At 30.7% G+C, this 22,523-nt stretch overlaps 3 protein-coding genes across 5 annotated transcripts; 1 reads left to right on the plus strand and 2 right to left on the minus strand.

Moving 5' to 3' along the window:
• The first annotated feature begins 208 nt into the window (after nt 1–208).
• Nucleotides 209–3,488, plus strand: LOC130973030 (inositol-phosphate phosphatase-like). Of its 3 annotated transcripts, none has more exons than XM_057897409.1 (12): nt 209–301; nt 403–458; nt 557–607; nt 699–779; nt 856–959; nt 1,055–1,139; nt 1,341–1,395; nt 1,484–1,527; nt 2,644–2,712; nt 2,799–2,899; nt 2,991–3,047; nt 3,188–3,488. In XM_057897409.1, exons 1-12 carry the CDS (start codon nt 289–291, stop codon nt 3,282–3,284), a joined length of 813 nt encoding a protein of 270 aa, XP_057753392.1. In that variant the 5' UTR covers nt 209–288; the 3' UTR covers nt 3,285–3,488. The 3 variants fall into 3 exon arrangements, with proteins under 3 accessions (XP_057753392.1, XP_057753377.1, XP_057753387.1); XM_057897394.1 differs by having other exon boundaries at nt 3,199–3,488; XM_057897404.1 differs by having other exon boundaries at nt 264–301; nt 403–471; nt 3,199–3,488.
• A 1,227-nt stretch (nt 3,489–4,715) lies between these two features.
• Nucleotides 4,716–6,630, minus strand: LOC130971327 (cytochrome b561 and DOMON domain-containing protein At5g47530-like). Its single transcript, XM_057897102.1, has 2 exons — nt 5,861–6,630; nt 4,716–5,604 (listed from the first exon to the last, which is right to left on the minus strand). Exons 1-2 carry the CDS (start codon nt 6,488–6,490, stop codon nt 5,011–5,013), a joined length of 1,224 nt encoding a protein of 407 aa, XP_057753085.1. The 5' UTR covers nt 6,491–6,630; the 3' UTR covers nt 4,716–5,010.
• A 4,545-nt stretch (nt 6,631–11,175) lies between these two features.
• On the minus strand, nt 11,176–13,089 carry LOC130934198 (inositol transporter 4-like). The gene is made up of 3 exons (XM_057863787.1): nt 12,550–13,089; nt 11,762–12,475; nt 11,176–11,673 (listed from the first exon to the last, which is right to left on the minus strand). Exons 1-3 carry the CDS (start codon nt 13,087–13,089, stop codon nt 11,176–11,178), a joined length of 1,752 nt encoding a protein of 583 aa, XP_057719770.1.
• Between the last annotated feature and the right edge of the window lie 9,434 nt (nt 13,090–22,523).

Consider the following 22,523-nt stretch of genomic DNA (forward strand, 5'->3'; position numbering starts at 1 on the left):
CGTATCTGGCGTATAGTGAAAAAAATCAAGCCCAAAATTCTTACTAAATTTTTTTGGGGACAAAGCTCTCAGATCGTGAATTCTTTGGGATTTATTTGGAGTATTACTCTAAAATAAAAATTCAAAAAAGAAACTAGAGGGAGGGCAATGCCAACGCGTGTGGTGTTATAAAATAAAATCCCAGATGCTTTATGTTAGGTGCGTTAGAGACACATTTGATTGTGAGGTGAAACTAAAGCGGAGTCGGAATTGGAATTAGATTAGTTAACACTTTCTCAGTAGCAGTTCATGGCTGACAACGGTAGGACTAGGAGCATTAAGAATAAGAAGTGATTATGATTAAATATTAAATGCTAATTACTAATTAATGGGGTCTTACTCTTGGTTTGATTGGAATTACAGATTCTCACTCCGAATTCCTGGCATCTGCAGTAGACGCTGCTCGCAAAGCTGGTGATGTCAGTTATTCGAGTTCGTCAAACGAATTTCTTTCACTCTATTCTGTTCTTTTGTGCTCTTCCCATTCCGATTCATGGCTTCGTGCGTTGCATTGCAGATCATTCGGAAAGGCTTCTATGAAACCAAGCATGTCCAGCACAAAGGCCAGGTTGCTCATTCACTCTTTTCAGCTTACAACCCATGAAAACCGTAGCTATTTGCATTGCTATTCATCTTTTAACTTGTTCCGTGATGCACAGGTTGATTTGGTCACTGAAACTGATAAAGCATGCGAGGAACTCATTTTTAAACATCTCAAGCACCTTTACCCTACTCATAAGGTTACTTCACCTTTCCTTTTAATTTAACTCTTCTTTCCTTAATAAGTTTGATTTTAATTTTGGTTTTCGTATTAAGTTCATTGGGGAAGAAACCACCGCTGCGTTGGGCACTACTGAACTTACAGATGAGCCTACATGGATAGTTGATCCTGTGGATGGAACTACTAATTTTGTGCATGGGTAATTAATTAATTATGATGCATCTGATCATTTCCTTCATACACTCGTGTCGATTTCCGTGTTAATTGTCTACACTATACTTATATTTTTGGTAGGTATCCCTTTGTTTGTGTTTCCATTGGTCTGACGATTGGAAAAATTCCTACAGTTGGTGTTGTTTACAACCCCATTATCGAAGAGGTCAGTATCTTCCTCTTGCAGACACTTCAGTCCTGCTGACCACAAAACCATCTAGAATTTCCTGAAATTTGAAAGTTGAAACATATACATTTTTCATTCAGTGCTGAATATACACATCTTATTGTCATAAAGTGTTTGTTTTGTACTTGTTTTCATCTTTTGCTCTGTATGCCAACTGAAATTTGATAGTCCCATATGTAGCTTTTCACTGCCATTCGAGGAAAAGGTGCTTTTCTGAATGGGAATCCGATCAAAGGTCTGTCCTATATTCTATTTTATAATTGTTACTCTCAATTCACTAATTCAGTATGTTTCCCTCGTGAAATTGCCTTGGAATTTTGCAGTGTCCGCACAAACTGAACTGATTACCTCTCTTCTTGGAACTGAGGTATGTCAAGTTTGTTTGGGTTGATTATGAGAAAGTTATTCACTTATCTTTATTGTTTGGACAATATGGTGTATTCTCTCCCTCTCCTTATCGATCATTTGAGGAATTGTGGTATTGATCACAGACATTAATTTAGGCAACAGTTTCCTGCAAAATCAAAATATCATTGGAGAATTCTACTTCTGCAAGTCAATGTTTTCATTGACAAATTTATAACAGCCACATACCACATTCCACATGGTTCTAGTCAAGGATTCGGTCTAGACACCAACTCATGTTATGTTTGGCACGGTTTTCTCTTTCTATTAAGTAAGGGGTTCGTTCAACACAATTTTGTCAGATGCTGCAACCACATGTATCACCACAACATTTTTTAAATGCTCAGCAGCTAGCTATCATATATCAACATGACCTATAATTGCGAGCCCTTATAATACCCACAATATGGTCATTTAACAGAATGTAAATTGTTTGGTAAAGTATACTTTTTGCCCTGAAGTTTGCTAAAAGTTTCAAAATACCCCTAAGTTTTATTTATTTCAATTTTGTCCCAAAAGTTTTTAATTTGCATCAAATGTATTATGTATCCATCGCAGCTAATTTTTTAAGAAGCTATGGATCAATTTAGCAACTTCAGAAGGACAACCTTCAATTCAAGCAAGCCACACATGAAGTTCTATCACCGACTCTTTAGTTGTCATGCATTATTGCTGGATTAGTCTTAAGCTTCTTGAAAATTTAGCTGTCATGGGAAGTTTTGGTGCAAATCAAAAACTTCTAGGGAAAAATTGAAACAAAATAAAACTTGGGTATTTTTTAAAATTTTGGCAAGCTTTTGGAACAAAAGGTATATTTTACCTTAATTGTTTTTAGTATCTCTTCAGCTTTACTTTATAATCCCCGTTGTGGGTATTTGTCCTTCTTCCCTGAACTATATTGTGTTCAAGCACATAGAAATCTAGGCCTCGGGTTTGTAAGAATATCTTAGTTTTGGAATGATAGCTTGACAGGGATGCCCAATAGATATATATTCACATTTATATGTTCATGAACTGTGTTGCCTTGTGAATCGAGATTGAGTTGAAAATTCGTAAGTTTTTGTTTTTGTAAGAGCAGGCACCCACACAACGTGACAAGTTATCTGTAGATGGCTGTACAAATAGGATTAATAACATGCTTTCCAAGGTAAAACAAGGACTTTCCTAAGAATCTATTGGTCAGACAAAAGTGATATCGTTGCTAAGCCATAACGGTGTCTTTAATATGATCAGGTGAGATCCCTTCGAATGAGCGGCTCGTGTGCTTTGAACTTATGTGGAATTGCTTGTGGAAGGCTGGATGTATGCTTTGAACTTGGCTTTGGTGGTCCTTGGTATGTGATTTACATGCTGCACAAACATTGTGCATTGTGATAACAATGAGATCATGAAATTGAAAAATCTCTTTATTTTCCTCTTTACCAGGGATGTGGCTGCTGGTGCTGTCATTATTAGAGAAGCCGGAGGTGTTGTTTTTGATCCGTAAGTGACTTACATAAATATTATTCGACTACTTGCATAGTTGCATAGATCTTCATGTAGTAGAACTTTATGTAGACATGATTGGTGGTTATAAAATTTAATACTCGTGTCAAAATCTGATGATGGTTCATTTGTTTCGGTTCTGGTGCAGATTTTGACATCACATCTCAGAGAGTAGCAGCCTCAAACCCTTTCTTAAAAGATGCACTTGTTGATGCTGTGCGCCAAGCCCAGTGAGAAACTTGGTCTTCATCAAAGTTGGTGGAATATTGGCATATTGAGTAAGTCGACCTGCGTTAATGCATTTTGCTGATGCTTGTTTCTTTCTAGTTGTTCTATTTCTATAGTTGCTGCATAAGCGTCACCAAAATATTTGTATAATCTAATTATTACCATTTCACGTTTCATGATGCAACTCGCTTCGGACTAATTCAATTCACATATCCGATAACTACAATATTTCTATCTTGATTATGCTATGTTGTTTTTTTTAAACAAATTTTTAAGGATTTCTATTTAAATTTTATTATTTTGCTCGGTCTTCAGTAGTTGGTATTTCTTTTTTGGGTAGAGTTTTGGTAGTTGTTAACTTGTTATGATCTTAAAAAAATGGTGAATATATGATAAAAATTCCGGTTAGTTGGTTAATCATCCGTCTGAATATGAGTTGGCATCCGCATCTGTTTCAAGGATGTAATGATCATGGATTATTAAATATAGGATATAGTACTAGTCAAACAGAACAAACCGAAGTTTGAATGTGCCGAGTGTGGAAACAGACTCAACAGAGACTTGAACAACCTAATACGTTTCTTCAGTGAGAGAAAAATAAAATATAGAGAAGACATTGCAAATTCCTTTAGTTTGTCTATTTAGTGTGCTACATATATTGTAATTTCTACGTATTGTTTGCACCTGCCAATTGGAGTATTCACCATTTCATGTCTGCATGGTCCCACACAGGACAATGATATATGATATATCTAATCTAATGGATGTCATTACTGTGAAAGAAGAAAGGGATGTTAACTATAATTTTTCTTCTAGTTGAGACTGTTGCTGAATTGTTAATGTACTTACGCAGGACCAACATGGTCGCTTAGTTAAAGTGAGATACAGAGTTCTTTTCATTTTTAGCATTCGAGTTTGAATTTGAGTATCTGGTATTAAAAAATTGTTGACAAAATTATCTCTCTTACCATATTTTCGATACTTGAACAATACTATTTTTAATAATAAAATACTTATAATTGAGTGTGAAAAAAAATTACCTATTCACGGAAGGAAAAGTCTAGGAGACCAGCAGTTTTATTAAATTTTGGCTAGCATGTAACCAGCAGAAAAATGTGAGCCATTGGATAAAATCTCACACCAATCTCACACCATCAAATCATCATTGATAGCTAGTTGATGATTAACAATCACAAAAATTACTGGCCCCTAGCATTGCTCTTCACGGAATCTATGTTGTACATGTATGTTTAAAGTTCAAATCGTATTCACCCAAGGTGTACGCTTAAATTCTTACACTTTACTTTTTTATTTTTTACTTTTATATTTCTTGTTTTTTTTTTTAACTTTCTTTTTCTGTAAGTATTTTGGTAAAAGTCCCCATCTTTTGATTCACCAAAAGCCGAAGAAAGAGAGACAAAAAGGAAAAAGAAAAAGTGAAAAACAAAAATACATATATGAAGGAGACTTTTACATATATACCCTGGAGGCCTGGAAGGTCAGAAATCATCATTCCATCAAAGAATTTCCCCCAACTCCTACTCTAAGCTAGAATTGGGGTACTAACTACCAAAGATAAGAAAAGCAAAATGTTATACATAGTCCTCAAAAAAAAATGATTATAATTTATACATAACTAAGTCCAACAAGAAAACCAAATGGTAAAGGTGTAAAGTAAGGCACAAATAAAAAAAAAATAAAAATAAAAACAACATCCATTTGGCAAAACGTTCTACACCTGCTGAGGCCTAGAAGCATAGCCGTTGACCCCGTTTGCTCCGTTGACCCCATTGCCATGAGGAGGCATCTTGTTCTCTGAGCCTTTTCTGTTGAAGTAAATGATCCATGTGAGTACTTCCAAGAATACGGCAATGGCACCCAATGCTCCAATAATGCCAATGTAGGCATGCTTCCAGCTATTGTAGTCTCCGAACTTCTCCAACACATCGAATCCTTTGAAAATGTTGGTAATACTTATTATTATGGTTGCATATCCCACAATGTGGTGGTAGACATTCCAGTAGAACCTGTACTTATGGTTTGGGTTTGGCCTCAGGAACAGAGCAAACACCTGAAGGGTTCCAAGAGCAACCATGATGATGCCTAATGCTTTGTGATCGTCAGTGCCATCAACAGGATAATCATCCCCCAGTTTGAGACCAGTTCCTAATCCAGCAACACCAACTATGTATGCAGACACCTGGCATGCCACATGAAGGTAAAACCATGCTGTTCCCGTTGACTTGAACACCTTCAAGTACCTTGCTATCACTGCCCCCATCGGCATCAACACCCCCCAGCTCACGGCGTTTACCACTCCGTGCATCTGAAGTAATCATCAGATTCGAACCAAAACCTTAAGTCAGTCTTCCTCAGTCAATCATGCTAAGTTTATAATAAAAATCAGTCACCCGCATTAAATACATGTTAAAATAAAAAATATATATTAAAAATGATTTAAACACCCCATGTCTGTGTATATGGTGGCTGATTTTTGTGTTTTTCCGCAATATATATCATTCACTTAAGATTGAACTCAAGATTCTAAGAAAAGAAAGATGAAACCAGATTGAGGAACTTACATTTCTTTTTCTTCTAGTTGAAGCCCCGCTACTTCCTTGCTGTGTCTGACCAGAAACAAGGTATAAGGTTTCCATGGAGCTTTGGTGGCCAGAATCATGCCTATGCTCCTGAGGGACATTAGAGGCAGAGAGAGGACCATCTTGCCAGACGTGGACGATGGAGGAGGTGCCGTTGGGAAGGGTGAGAGTAGCAAAGATGGTAACCTCGTTGTTGGAATAGGTGGCACTCAAGTCAGAGATAGGGTATCTGATAGATGATTCTTGCAGCTGTGTTGCGGTGTTGGCGATTGATGTAGTATAGGCTCTTGGGTTTCCACTTGACTGTGGAAGATAGACCAGAGCCTGTGCTCCGATCATCGGAGTGACAAGGTCGTTGTTTGGGTTGATACCCCAAGCCACCCACCTGTTTGTTGTGGTGATACCGCCATGTCTGAATGCTATGTCAAGGATGCCGCTTGGCTGGTCATATGTCCAGTGAAGATAAGAAGTCAACTGTGAAAGATCATGGCAGTTCTTGAAGACTTTGTTGTTTGAGAAGCTTTGGGTCTTGCACGTTTGAGCTAAGGATGTTTTCACAAGAACAGAGCTCAGAACACACATCCCCAACATAACCCTCCACATCATCGTCATTATCTCTTCTTTGTTTGAGACTCAGATATAATATTGAGTCTATTTGATATGATGAATTAGAATGGAGTAGGAATTGTTAGTGGAGATCGAGAGACATATAGAAAGAGGTTTAATTATATATAGGAGTTGGTGGCTTTAGGTATAAGGTCATGGTTGTTGAGGATGATGGCGGAAGGAAGAAAAATTCATATTATTTCGTATTCCAACTTTCAATTATTAATAAAATAATGAATGAATATATGCTTGAATAAAATAATAAAGTTGCTGTATAAAATATTCCACTAGTCATTGATAATTGCCACCCTACCTCCCGCTGTTCGGAAGCTTCCGCCGTTTCGTTTGATTTATTTTGGTAATTTGCTTTAATTTTGTAATCAACAAATGATTCACCAAACTCAAACTTCAATACATTAAACTCAAGTTATAGTGATTTGAAAGCAAGCAAATATAGATTTAAGTTGTGCATTGATGTTAACTTGAAGGTGGATGTTACAATATTTTCTTGATGTTTGGAGTTTTAAAACTTCATATAATTTTAACAAAAAAAAATACTATTAAAATTTAAAATTTAATTTACTTTGTGTTGATTTAAATTAACATTTAATACATACTGATGAAATCAATAAACAATTAATATTTTTTTTTTGAAAAACTACAAACATATTAATTACAATTTATAAAATATATTTTTAATAAATAATAATTATAATTATTATAAGAAATTTAATATGCTCTATTAGTATATAAGTTATTTAATTAATTAATAAAATCTAATTAATTAATAATTTTATATTTTATTTATTTTAATTATTTATTTAAAATTATAATTTATTTCATAAAGTTTATGTAATATACTATCTTTTTTTGTTCATTGAAAATAATGAATTTATTCACTGACAAACTTATTCCTATTTCTATACAATTTGAATCGTATTCGTATATTTTTATTTTTTTTATTAATCTAATTTTATTCACATATTTTAATTTTAAATTTTTAAAATTTTTTATTTAAAATTTAGATATATATAATTTAATTTAATAAAAATAAATATATTCGTATTATTTTTATTATCTTAGGCCAAAAATATCTCTAACTATATTTTTTAGGTAAGATTTATTAATCTTTTCAGATATTATGTATTTATATATACACTCTAATATTATTAATTTAAAAGATTACATATATCTATCTCTTTTGTTGAAATATTTAAAAATCATGTTTAATCGTTTTAAAAAAATAATACGAGAACATTTATTTAAAATAAGATGAATATATTTATTTAAAATTTAAAAATTTTAAATAAATTTATTCATATTAATTTTAAAATAATATGAATATGTTTGTTTAAATAAAAAAATTTTAGAATAATAAGAGTATTATATCTTTTTAATTCTTTTAAATTTTTATTTTTATCATAATTTTATAATAATTTAATATCAATTTAAAAATAAAATAAATTTAAATTAAAACAAAAAATTTAACCCAAATAGAATTTAATGTTAATTCTTTCTCTTTCCTTAATAATTAAATGATGATTCTTCTCTCTCTTTTTAATTAAAGAGTATTAAAACTCCAAATACGTTAATTTTTGTTTAACTTTTTAAGAAGAATTTTAATACTCCAAACCTTCCAGGAGTATTGAATCAGCGCCTAACTAGAATAGCATCAGAATTCAGAAACTGCTGCCTTATTACATGGGCGAGTCAACGTGAGAGCTGTAAGGATTAGAATTTTGTTGGCCATTTTTCGTCTCTCTCATTAGGATTTTGCTATCTCTTTTCTTACAACTTAAGCTAAGGTTTTGTGGTAAATTTTTATTTATTTTTTTTCACTGAATATATTAGTATCTTTAAATTTTATTTTTTTTATTAATTAAAATGTTTTCAATTTGAAAACCTTAGTAGTAATGCCACTGATGGTAAAATCTATATTATTTGTGTAATTCAAGTAAAATGCCGAATGTCTTTCTTTTTGTTGTTTATTTCACAATCAGTAAAAACTTTATTTGCAGTATTATTTTCCATCGACTAAAATTTTCTATTTTTCACTAATCCAAAGTTATAGATTAACAGTTAATTTAGAATTGATATATATATATATATATATATATATATATATATATATATATATATATAATCTTTTGTATACACTTCCTATACGCTTTTTTTTATGTCACAAAAGATATTTTTTTTTTGTATAAAAAATTTTAATATTAAAAATAAAAAATATTAAAAAATTAATATAAACATAGTGTATATATCATTATTCGTTTAATTAAAGAATATAAACTCGAGTGATTCAAAACAAAATATTTTACAATAGCCAGACGCATTACTGTAATTTTAATATTTTATTAGAGTGAGTAAAACAAAGTGGGACATGTGAGATAGAGAAACTGGGAAAGTCTAAATTCTAAAATAGTGCCACTGTGTCTAAGAAAATGGAATGGCGTGTGGAGGGAGCGTGGATGGCAGGTGGCAGTGGAACCCACACGCATTCAGAGCAGTTGATATTCTGTTTTGAAAGAATTATAGAAAACAACAAAAAAAAAGTAAATAATTTTATATATAATTAAATAAAATTTTATATCATTAAAATATTATTGATAATTATTTATAATTATAAATCACAAAAATTATTAACCTGTTAATACTTTTTTTTTAATTTCTTTATTTGACCCACCTCGCGACTTGTTCACGCTGCTGTGCCGTTCGCCCTGTGCTTTCTTAGCTTCATCTACACAAAAACCAAATGAATCACGATATATGACGCTAACTTTGGAGTTGTGATTTGTGAACAAGTCACTGTTAAGCAATATTACAGTGTCTATGATATTGTATCTAATTTATTAAAAGAGATAAATAAATAATATTTAATAAATTTTAAATATTTTATTTTTATTTTATATTTTTTATTTTTTATTCATAAAAATAAATTAAATAATTTAAATATTTTAATAAAAAACACCATAATATTCACCATAAATTAAACCGAAAAAAGTTATAAATTTCAAGATATGCACAACAAATCATGTCATCAAACGACATAGGTTTTCTTCGTATATATGTATTATATCAAAAATATTATATATATTAAAATTAATTATTATATATTTATATATAAATATAATTTAATTTATTTAAATATATACTTTAAATTTTAATACGTATTAACATGATTAACATTATATACTAAGACATTCTAGCTATTCAAGTAGTTCCAAATAAGTAAAATGCCTCAGTAATGTGGAACTGTGGATTTTCCAATCTAGGGGCAAAAAGTAGTACAGGTTTCGAGCGTACTACAGTTTTAGTACAGGTTTAGATGACACTTTTTCAACCTGTTAGGAACCCAAAAGAATAATGATCGTGCCTTTTATTTATTTATTTATTTATAATGGCTGCAAATAATGATGTTTAGTTAAACTTACTTAAATATAATGTTGAGTTAATATCAGTTAATTAAACTGATGAATAACATAGTGAAGTCACCGCCAAAGGTTCGTGTGGAAACTTTTGAGAAAGAAAAACTTGAAGCGACTAACGTACACTTTATCTTTGTTTTTCCTTTAAGCGTTTGACTTTTAAGTTTTAACATTTTTCATTTAGTATCTTAAATCTACTTAATAATGTATATATTGCTTAAAAATTTAATAATTTGTTGAGTTTGTGTAAAATTAAAGGTCATGCATGCATGCGCCGAAAATAATAACTTAGTTTAGACGGATTCTTATCGAAGTTGACAATTTTAATGTGGTATTAGACTCGTTCTGGAATAAAGACTTAAGAAAAAAAAAAATTATGAATTTTTTAACATAATTCTCTAACATATATCAATTATGTGCTTACTTTAAATTTTTTTACTAAAATATTGTATTCTCTTTTTGTATGATCACTTTTTAACTTTATAATAAAAATATATAAAATAAATAAGAGGCTATTTTTTTACCTATTGATAATTGTTGTGTGAAATATGATTTTTTTTTTCAAAGACAATAGTAATATTTTATTTAACAGAAAAATAAATATAATATCCAAAAGTCAAGACAAGAAAAATAAAAAAAATTCTCAGATATTTACAAATGAGTAAATTATAAGAAAAAAATAATTATATAAAGACAATATTTTGTATTTTTTAATTATAAAAATAACTTCTCTTCTCTGATCCGATGTTTTGTAATAATTTTTTTATTAAAAAGAAAACACAAAACCTCAGTATTAAATTGCAAAAACATTTTTTGGACCGTAAATTGTAAAATATACAAAGACGTTAACCCACAGTTTAGATTTATTTTAGGGAATTTAACCTTAGTGGCCCAATATAAAGAAAACAAAAATAAAAATATTCATACAACGTGCCTCTTTTTATTTAATACGTTGGATACAAATCGACATACATGGATTGTGTATTACATAGATGGAGAAATTCTCTATTGCACTGACAACACCAGTCCTTTGAATTTTGAGTAGTTTTATTTCTCCGAAGGAAGAAGAGAATGCACGCACATGCAGCAATCATATTTATCTCCTTCTTTAATTTCTGTTCCTCGAAGAGAGGATCTTCCGAAAAGAATTCCTCGATCTATATGAAAGATAACTAACAGTTTCATCATATCATATGGTTTTATTAATTTAACCATCCACTGATGTGATCCATCAAAATGGTTATGGCGAATGAAATTTATTTATTTACTAGTACTTGCTTTCTCTTCATTTGCTTTCTCTTCATCTGTCTTTGAATTGGTGCAATCGCAAGGGTTAAACCCTTTGTGAAGCAACTTCTCAACTTCTTCAAACTGAAGTCCTTTGGTTTCTGGTACCAATAGATAGATGGCAACAAGACTAATTGTAGAAAACCCAGCAAAGAGGAGGAATGTTCCTGCAGCTCCAAGTGCATGGATCAATGACAAGAATGTCAAACTCACTATCAGATTAGCACACCAGTTTGAAACTGCTGCTATGCCTCCACAAATTCCCCTGAATCTCAATGGATATATCTCTGAGTTCAAAACCCAAGGTACTGTTCCCATTCCTGGAGAGTATGCAAGGATATATAGCCCCAACACTATAACTGCTAATACTCCAATTTTGCTTGGACATCCGTCAGAAAACCACACGCGTTTCTGCTCACCACACACAGCTCTCACGTCCTTTGTTTCTGCCAGACACGCTCCCGGAAGATGCTGCACCATGTTCATTGATTACGTTAGATTAGATTAGACACATACATTGATACATATATGTTGAAAGAGAAAAAATAACTGAACTTACATTGCCCCCAGTGCTGGCACAGAAGGCACATTCAGCTTTCAAACACTTCATGCAGTTCCATGAAGAGAAATTGGGGGCATCAAGATAAGCCTGGCATGTAGCGTTACCACCGAAACTGAGGGTGTCAACGTTGTCAATTGGAGGAGCGGTGGTAGCTGCCTGATAGAAAACTCCGGTGAGAGTGAGGAGGCAAACAATGATTGCGATAAGGGAGAGGAGCATGAGCTTTCTCCTTCCATATTTATCGATACAAAGCATGCTGAGGATAGATCCAACGGCGTTGAGACCAGATGTGACGAGGGAGAGTGCAAGTGCTGTTGATTTTGATGCAATGCCGGCAAACTGAACAATGGTTGGGCTGTAATACATGACGGTGTTGATACCAACGAATTGTTGAGCGACTTGAGCAGTCACGCCTGCATACAATCCTCTTCGGACAGCAACGTTGCTGAAAGCAGCTTTCATTTTCTCTCCAAGAGTTTGACCGATCAACCCTTTCTGTTGCTTCTCTTGTTCTAAGCCTTCTTTCATCGCGTTTATCTCCCCTTCAATCTCATCTGCATTATAAATCTTTTCTAGGATTTCCCTTGACTCCTTTTCTAACCCCTGGTTGTACAACCACCTGGGTGACTCTGGCAGGGTCAGCATTAAAACGAACTGAACCACTGCTGGAAGTCCGGCCACCCCAAGCATCCAACGCCACGTTCCAGGAGTCTGCATATTATGTTAAACAATTTAGTCAAATATATTAAATTATCTAATCATTATTAATTATTAAGTAGATATACCTTAGTGAACGCGAGGTTGATAAGGTAGGAGAGAAATTGGCCGAAGGTGATGAGGAGACCATTAATACACACGAGAGCTCCTCTAATGGCAGTTGGAGAGGCTTCTGAGATGTAGAGAGGAGAAGTCATAGAAGCTATGCCAACTCCAAAACCAACCAAAATTCTTCCAACAACGAGAACCCAAGGAACTGGGGCAATAGCCATGACAATTGCGCCAAGAAAAAAAACAATATCTGCTCCTAAGATAGAGGTCTTTCGACCAAGCCTATCGTTCATCCATCCACCAAGTGCGGCACCAATGATGGCACCCGCTACAGCCATACTTACAATAACTTCTTGCAACCATAATTTTTTATCAACTTCTACGAAGTCCTCACGAATATAAAGCAAGGCTCCTGAGATAACACCGGTGTCGTAACCAAAGAGAAGACCTCCAATTCCGGCCGATAAAGCAAGGCGCATGATGTAGGGCGACCTGGTTGCTCTTCTCCAAAATTCCGTAAACTCTTGCTTACTTGCCGCCTCTGGCCCTCCTTCCATTCTTACTGATCACCTTAATTTAATATCAACCCTATTGAAAATTTCTAGCTTACCTCTACTACTTGCACTCCACGCTGAAAACATTATTCCATCAATCATAATTATTAATTATATATTATTTTTTAAATCTCATGCCTTATAAATACATTTTAAAAATGCTACTCAATTACTTTTCATAATATCATGCAGACTTTCAAGTTAAAGTGAAATTTGATCACAACGATAATTAGTATTATTATTCTGCGTAATAACCTTTAAAGCCTAGTATATATCTACTCTTTTTTATTAGAGTATAATTTCATTCAAGAATTTATGTAAAGTTGAGAACAAAACAAGAAAACAATTAGAAATATATCTTATCATATTATATCATTGTTATTTATTTATGTATAAAGAAAAAAGTACGATACAAAAAGATTAAGATAAACTATACAGATGAAACATGTTACTACGTACTTGTACTACAGAAAAAGCAGAGAGAAAATGAGCTTTGCTATGGAGACCACAGCACTCTGATATTAATTTTTCGTTGAATCTCTCTAATTTGTGTAATTGAGATCGATCTTATGTAGCAGATAGAGTCGCACGAGTTCTCTCAGTTGTGTGGTATTACGCTCCCTTTTGTCTCGGAAGTCCGAAGTTACTGTCTTGTGTTGTTGGTTTAAAGTTTGTGTTTTCTCTCTTTTATATATAAATCTGCCACGTTAGTGGCAGCTAATATATTCATATCTTTAACAAATAACAAAACACCAAAATCTGTCTATAGTAAATAATAAGTGAAAGTTGCCTTATTCAACTCTGTCTTAACCATAGATTGGTTTTCTTGACCCTATCCAATTTCTTGTTTTTTTTTTTCATAAAAACTGATCTGTTCTTTCATGTATCTTAATAATCTTAACAATTTATAATCTAATTAAAGCAAAGTTGATAACTTCTCTAACAAAATAATAAAATAAAACAAAAGATTAAAATAAATAGCTGTAAAATTTTGTTTTGGGAAAATTCCATTCTCCTCTCTTGACAAATACTAAAATAATACTCTTTTTTCTTTTATTTGTAAAATATACATTTTTTATAATTTTCAAAAAAAAAATTATTTAAGAAAAAATATACTTTAAATTTTTTGTGTTAACTAATGTTAAATTTATCCAATTTTTTAAGAAAAAATAAATTATTTTTTACAAAAATATCCTTTAATAAAAATTTTATTTTTTTTATCGTTAAATTTTTTTTACCAAAATATTTTTTAATAAATTATTTTTTATTAATTAAATTATATTTTTATCGAAATATTTTTTAAAAAAATTTTAATAATTAAATTTTTTTTAAGATAACTTTCAATAATTTTTTAATTATTAAATTGTGATTTTATCAAAATTCTCGTTAACAATTATAGTTATATTATATTTTACTATTAATTTTTTGATATTAATACATATTACTTTAATATTAAATAAAAAATTTTACCATTGTTAATATATATAATATTTAATATATATTGATATTAGAAAATAATCTTACCAAAAAAAATTTTAATGTTAAAATAATATATATTAATATCGAAAAATTAATAGTAAAATATAACTATAATATAATTTAATGATAAAAAATAAAATTTTTGCTGAAGGATATTTTTGTAAAAAAATAATTTATTTTTTTAAAAAAATAGATAAAGTTAATATTAATTAACACAAAAAATTTAAAATAGATTAAAAAAGAGATATTTTAAAAGTTCTAAAAAATATACATTTTACAAATAAAAAAATATTATTTTGACATTTTTTAGAAAAAAAAAAGATAAATTTTCTTTTTTATATTAACCAATATATAAAAATCAAACCCTTCAAGTTATGTGATTTTACTTTTACTTTATTCGGAAAAACAAAATTGTGTTGGTGCCTGGTGGTACACTTTAAAGGAGACCCATGATATTTTAATGTTTTGGTAATTTTCAAAAGAGGAAATATAGAGAGTCAATGGAGTATTTATATGATGTGGATAATGGGATATAGGAATGTTCGATTCAGTAGAATATCAAATGTTTATTATTCCTGGTATTCGGATGGTTATTATGGATAGTATGGATGTATTGTGTTTGAGAAATTAGTAGTATTTTACCCTGAAGTTCATTTTTTAACTCATATTGAGATAAATAAATAACCCATTGTATACATTGTACAAATACTCTATTAACTCCCTAGCGAGATTTTTTTCAAAATATATTCTATTCATTTCTAACGACTAACCAACAGTTATTTAATTAATTCAGAACATGTTTCGGAGTGAATATTTACTTTAATGGTTTACACTAAAATTTTAAGTTGGTTTTTAATATTTTTCTTTCAAATAATCTTAATAAAAAACTTGAAAGATTAATTTTTTATCTTTTAGAATACTAAATAAATTAATCTTTAATAAAACAAAAACAAATGAATGACAAATTAATCTATAATTTTTTTTAAAGAATCATAGATATCACTAAATTAAAAAAAAGCATGATTGACAAATTAAATTGTTAATATTTTTTCATCTAAACAAATTCTGTTTCCAGACAAAATAGTTATAATATTCACTTTAGTAGAATAACAATATCAAATTTAATAACATAAATAACAATCCACTTTTAGTTTATGTTGTGAAAAATAATCGAGATTCATATAAGAATTTATCTAACAGCAGAAGTATCAAAATAAAATTTTCACAATTTATATAATTAAATAGACAACTCTAAAGACATTCTAAATAATAAACATAATGGTAGAAATTAAATAATTAAATATCAAAATTTTTATCGTAAAAACCTCCAAAAAGAGAGACAAAAAATCTACGGGACCTATTCCAATAAAATCTTTTATTATAAAAATAATAGGTACACTATCAGTCTTTCTAATAGCACTAAGACATTTCAAAAATCAACAAAATACATCATCAAAATGGATAAAAACAACATAAACTCTCTACAAAGTGGGTATTTCAAATCAGACAAAAGAGACGATAATACAACTAGCATGTTATATCCTAATATTCATCTCTACATCAGAAATAACATACTAAAATTTCATAAAAAAAAAATTGAACAAGTTTACCAATTTAATATGTGCAATATTGGATTGTCTTTTTTCCTTTTTCTTCTTTTTTCGACACTAACCTTTCCTCTCTCTCCTCCTCCGTTTCTTTTTTTCTTTAAAAAATGAGAGATTTCAAACTTTCTCTCTTCTCTTAGTGTGGCTTAAAGACACTTTTTTTCTTTTTATTATTTTTTATTTTGTTTTAAAATGTGGGTTCCACTTGAGTTGGGACTCACCAACAAATTGTTAATATTGCAAGTGTGAGGAGTGAGGAGTTTATAAGGAAGATCCATTAACTTAACACCTTAAGGTTGAGTTGGATATGGTGTATTCTCATCTTATGTTCTCTCATTTGGTTCCTCTCCAAAGTCTCCCTGGTGGTCGAGAGCTCCTCGCGGTGGCCCAACAAGTGGTATCAGAGCTGATGGTTAGTCGGTCTGATAGTTCGGTCTGGTGGTTTAAGGAGTATTCAAGGTGAAGAATGCGTGGTCCGGACGGTGTGTCCCACAATGTGATGGACGAATACTCAAATGTGTGGTGGATGAACTAGAAAGAGATGGAGTTGATGTTTGATGTAGAGGCTCACACTTGAGGGGAGAGATTATTAATATTGCAAGTGTGAGAAGTGCATAAAGTTAGTCCCACATCAAGAAAACAAAGAAGAGTGAGGAGTTTATAAGATGAGAGACCCATTAAGTTAAACTTCATTTCTTCTTTTTCTTTCTCACATGCAAGACATTGCTGCGAACATAACTTGAAATGACTAATAAGTAAAGTAGTAACAGGTTTAGAATTACTCATGTTAAACCTCTCTAAAACCTTCTCAATATACTTCTGCTGCGACAACTACAATTTTTCATTCTTTCTATCACGAGTGATACTCACGCTAAGTATTTTTTTTTTTTTTTGCAAGATCCAAATCCTTTGTAGCAAAGGATCTATTCAAGTCTTTCTTAAGACTTTCAATTTTTTTAGTGTCATGACCAACAATCAATATGTCATCAACATAAAGTAAGAGAATTTCTTAACATACATACAACGATCAGAAGAAGTCTTACTATACACATGACCTTCTATGAAGGAATCAAACTTCATGTACTACTGCATTGGCGCTTGCTTCAGCCCATATAAGTTATTCTTCAACTTGCATATAAGGTGCTCCTTTCCTTTAACCTCGAAACCCTATGATTGTTCTATATAAATTTCTTTATCTATGTCACCATGAAGGAATGCAGTCTTCACGTAAAGCTGCTCAACCTTTAAATTCAAGCTAACCATTAATCCAAGCACAACTCGAATAAAGGACATATTCACAACTGGAGAGAAAATCTCTTCAAAATGAATACATTTTTTCTGTTCAAAGTCTTTTACAACCAACCAAGCTTTGTACCTTGGTCATGAAGTATTTCATCTACTTTCAATTTAAACACTCATTTGTTCTTGAATGATCTCTTATCTTTCGGCAGCATCACCAATTTAAATGTATTATTCTTATGCAAGGATTTCATTTCTTGCATGGCCTTCAGCCAATCTTTATTATGCTAATCAGACATAGCTTTCTGGTAGCTCTTTGACTCTTCAGTCTCAGTGTTCATCACATACTCATGGGAGAGTATCTCTAAGAAGGATGGTGCTCTATAGTAGATCTTCTCAATTTATGCTCAACTGGTGGTTCAAGTAGAATTTCAATATCTGGCACCTCAGGTTGAGGTGCAAGTTCATCATGCAAATCATTACCATTATTATCAACTTGTACATCTCCCTCTTCAATAGGAGGTCAAATAAAAAGATCAGGTTCATCATCAGTAGAACATCTAATAGATATTATTAACTTATCTGTCTTCTCAAGATCTTTAATATTTTAGTCTTCAAAAAATATTACATCTCGACTCCTAATTATTTTCTTACTCACCGTATTCTATAATCTGTAACCAAAGTATTCGTGACTATAACCCATGAAGATACACTACTTTGACTTTCCATCAAGTTTGGACCTTTTATCTCTTGGAATGTGAACAAAGGCCCTACAACCAAATACTTGCGAGTGACTATAATAGACATCTTTCCTTCTCTAAACTTTCTCTGGAACATCATCATTTACTGGAACTGAAGGAAAAAGGTTGATCAAATCTATTGCAGTACTCATCGCTTCAACTCAAAAGGATTTAGGCAACTTTGCATGAGAGAGCATACACTTGACTCTTTCATTGATTGTGCGATTCATTCTCTATGCAACTCCTTTATGTTGAGGAGTCTTAGAAACCGTATTCTCAAGCTTGATCACATATCCTCTACAATACTCTTCAAACAGACTCTTGTATTCACTATCATTATCTGCTAAAAAATATTTCAATTTTTTTCTGTTTTTCTTTCAACACTTGCATAAAAGTGTTTGAAGATATCGAACCCTGGTCTTTAGATTTCAAAACAAAAGTTCACACTTTTCGAGAATAATTCAATAAAAATAACAAAGTATGATGCACTGTCTAGTGTTTTAGCATTCATATAGTACAAACATCAATGTGAAATAAATCTAGAACATGTGATTTTCTATGAGGTCCAGACCTATGAAATGATACTCTAACATGCTTTCCAAAAAAAAAATAATAAGTACAAGTATTTAAAGTTGTACTTTTCACTGGAAGTGAGTGCTTTTTGGCTAAGACGCTTAATCTTTTCTTACTCAAGTGACCAAGACACATATGCCACAAATCAGAGGAGGAATCATTAACTATATTCACCTCTTCTTTGCACAACTTAACTTGCAATCGATATAGAGTAGTGAGGCTATAGTCTTCTTTAGCAACAATGAGAGCCAGTTTGATAATCTTGTATTTTTCACTACCAAAAAAAGTACAATATTCCTCTTGATCCAATGCCTTCACTGAAATCATATTAAACCGCATATCTAGTGCATACCTAACATTCTTTAACTGCAACTTGCATCCCATGTTGGTTTCAAACCACACATCACACATGCCAATGATATCAAACACTCCTTTATCTCCCAATTTGATCTTGTCAAAATTTTTCACAGTATAGGAAGTGAAAAATTCACGTCTCGGAGTGACATGACATGAGACATCAAAGTCCATAATTCAAGTGGAATCATCACAAACATTAACATAATTTTCATCATAGGTGATACGAACATCTTCATAAATCATCCTAGCAGTCTCTTTATCACTATCATTATCTTTGTCTTTGTTTCTTTTCCTTAATTGTTCTCTTTTCAAGAACTTACAATACCTCTTGATATGCTCCGACTTGCCACAGTGGTGACAAATGAATTTCTTTCTTGACTTGTACTTTTCTCTTGTCTTGTTTCAACTCTCTGACCTGTCAGAACTGTAAGATTTTTTGCTTTGACTTCTCTCCTATGATTCTGAAACAAGTGTTTCTAAATGAGAGGAGGCATTAATCAAACTTTGCTCTTTTCTTCTGACTTATTCATTCAACATGCTATCTTTAACCAATGCTAATGTCAACTTTTCTTTTGGAATTGAATTAGTTAATGTCACAACCAGAACTTTTCAACTATCAGGCAAAGAACTCAACAATAACAATGCTTGTAATTCATCATTTAAAGTGATGTCATTATTTGTCAGTTAGTTCACAGTCTCCCGAATTATGCTAAGTGTTCTGGCATTGATTTACCTTCAATGTATTTTTTATTAATTAGCTTCCGAATTAAGAATGCTTTATTTTGCACATTCTTCCTCTCATATAACTCCTTCAATTTCTTCCACATCTTCTGGACATTAGTTTCAGAGTCAATATGTGAATACACGTTAAGATCGAGCCATTGCCTAATCAAAGCAACTGTCTTCTGATTCAACTTCTTCCATTTAGCATCGGATTTGGTATCTTTAGATTTATTCCCCTCCACAGGATCATACAAGTCCTTGTTGTACAACATATCTTTCATTAGAGTCTTCCAAGTCAAGTGATTTCTGGAATTTAATTTGACCATATTCATCCCTGGAATATTTTTCTCCATTTAATCAATACAGAAATAAACAACCAAAGCTCTATATATTACTTTGTTGGGAAAAAAATCGAGGTTCAAATAAGAATCTGCCTAACAATGGAAGCACTAAAATAATTTTTTCATAACATGTGCAATTAAATAGGTAACTCCAATGACACTCCAAGCAATAAATATAGTAGTAGAAATTAAATAATCAAACATTACAATTTTTATCATGAGAAAACTCCCAAAAAGAGGGACAAAAAATCCATGAGATCCAATCTAATAAAATCTTTCACTATCAAAATAATGGATACACTATCAGTCTTCCTAATAGCCTTAGGGTATCTCAACAATCAACAAAACACATCATTAAGACCGATAGAAACAACATAAACATTTTACAAAGTGAGTATCCTAATATTCATCTCTACATCAGGAATAATATATTAATATTTCATAAAAAATAAAGCAAGTTTATCAATTTAATGTGTACAACATTAAACTGTTCTTTTTTTCTTTTCTTCTCTTGTTGAAGCTGAATCTCTCTTCTTCTTCTCTGTTGCTTTTTTTTACCTTTAAAAATGAAAAAATTTAAATTCTCTCTTTTTTCGTATTGTGACTTAAAGCTATTATCTTTTTTATTATTATTTTTTATTTTAAAATGTGGATTCTACAAGAGTTGAGGACCCATAAATAATTTATAATTCACACAGTATATGATCAACTATAGAGATATATGTTTTGGTGATCAATAATGTTGAGTGATATTGTGAAAGATATGCCACTATAAAGTTATTGGGACAAAAATTAACAAGATATACAATTGATCGAAGGATTATTATATGTGTTTATAATACGGATCAAAAGTAATAAAGTAATTATACAAATTTATTTTATAATTAAATTTTATTTTAATCAGATAGATAAGATTCAAATATCTGAGTATGCTAGTAAAAATAATTTTTTTTAAATAATACAAAAGTACTATATATATTCACATCAGGACTAATTTTTATTGTAAGCTCTTTGAATAATGGATATCTTATTTAAATTAAAAAAAAAAACTCTTTTTAACTTTTTGCATGTCATAAATTTTTTTTTTCAAAAATTATGCTCACATATTTATGTGTGTGGAGATAGAGGAATAAAACTCCTTTTGTTACTTATTTCTTCTACTCTTGTTATATATCTATAATTTAATTGAGAAGTACTAGCTAGGTAGCCAAAAATTAATTACAATATAAAAATGTCATATAAAAATTCTTATTCTCTTGATAAGCAAATTAGATACACCTTCTTATCACTTATTCTCTTTATCATCTATCATTTTTCCACGAACTTGGAGTCATTAATGTTCTTTTCAAAATTAATTTCAGTTTTTTCCAAATTAAATTCCTAAAATTCCTCACTCACATTATTACCCATTAAAATGCAATTTTCCTGCACAAATTATGGAGGCTAAATTTAAAAATTTTAACAACTTCTAACGTATAACTCATATTTTATATATAAACTATTAGAAAATAAAAAATAAAAGATAAGATATAAAAAATTAAAAAATAAATTTTTAAAAATAATTATTCATTCGTCATATTAAAATCAATAAATAAGCATATATATGAATATTAAATAAAAAATATTAAAATAATTAAAATCATGACCTATTAGTGCACATATGAGATCATTTGAAAAATACAATAAGACACATAGTTTAAAATTTGATAATATTAATTATAAAAATTTATTAATTATATACATCATATGTATGAAATTATGAATATTATGAGTACAAAATTATGGATGTTATTAATATGAAATTATCAATGTTATGCATATTAATTTATAGATGTTATGAGTAAATTTATCAATTGAATCAATTAATTTAAAAATTTGACATTTTTTCAAATTTAATGATGAAAAAATTTAAAAACATCTGTGTTAATTTGATAGTTACTTATGCAATAACTAAAAAATAATGTGTATGGATGTAATATCTAATAAACATGAATTTAAATTTTAGATGTTAGTTTTATGTAATTATGGATGTTATGTATATGAGCTTATGAATGCTATGTGTATGAACTTAGTTAGTACAATATAAATATAGATGCACATAAACAAAAAATTAAATCAGTTTATTACCATACCTCATCAAAGCTAGTGTAGTCTTTCATATTCTCGAAAATTGATTGACGGACAATAATCTCATCGGGTGAGTTTGTCTATTGTTCAAGTTATTCTTCAACTCCTTCTTGTAAATTTTCTTGGTCTATTCCAATTGTGCTTGTAATTGAAATAGAGTTGTGTTTTTTAGTTAGAGGGAATTGATGATTGGGATTTTTGATGGTATAGAATTTCACAAATGAATTCTCGTTGCAAGTATAGTTTCTAAA

The sequence above is a fragment of the Arachis stenosperma genome, chromosome 1, assembly GCF_014773155.1.
Source record: "Arachis stenosperma cultivar V10309 chromosome 1, arast.V10309.gnm1.PFL2, whole genome shotgun sequence".
In the NCBI taxonomy this organism is placed as follows: domain Eukaryota; kingdom Viridiplantae; phylum Streptophyta; class Magnoliopsida; order Fabales; family Fabaceae; genus Arachis; species Arachis stenosperma.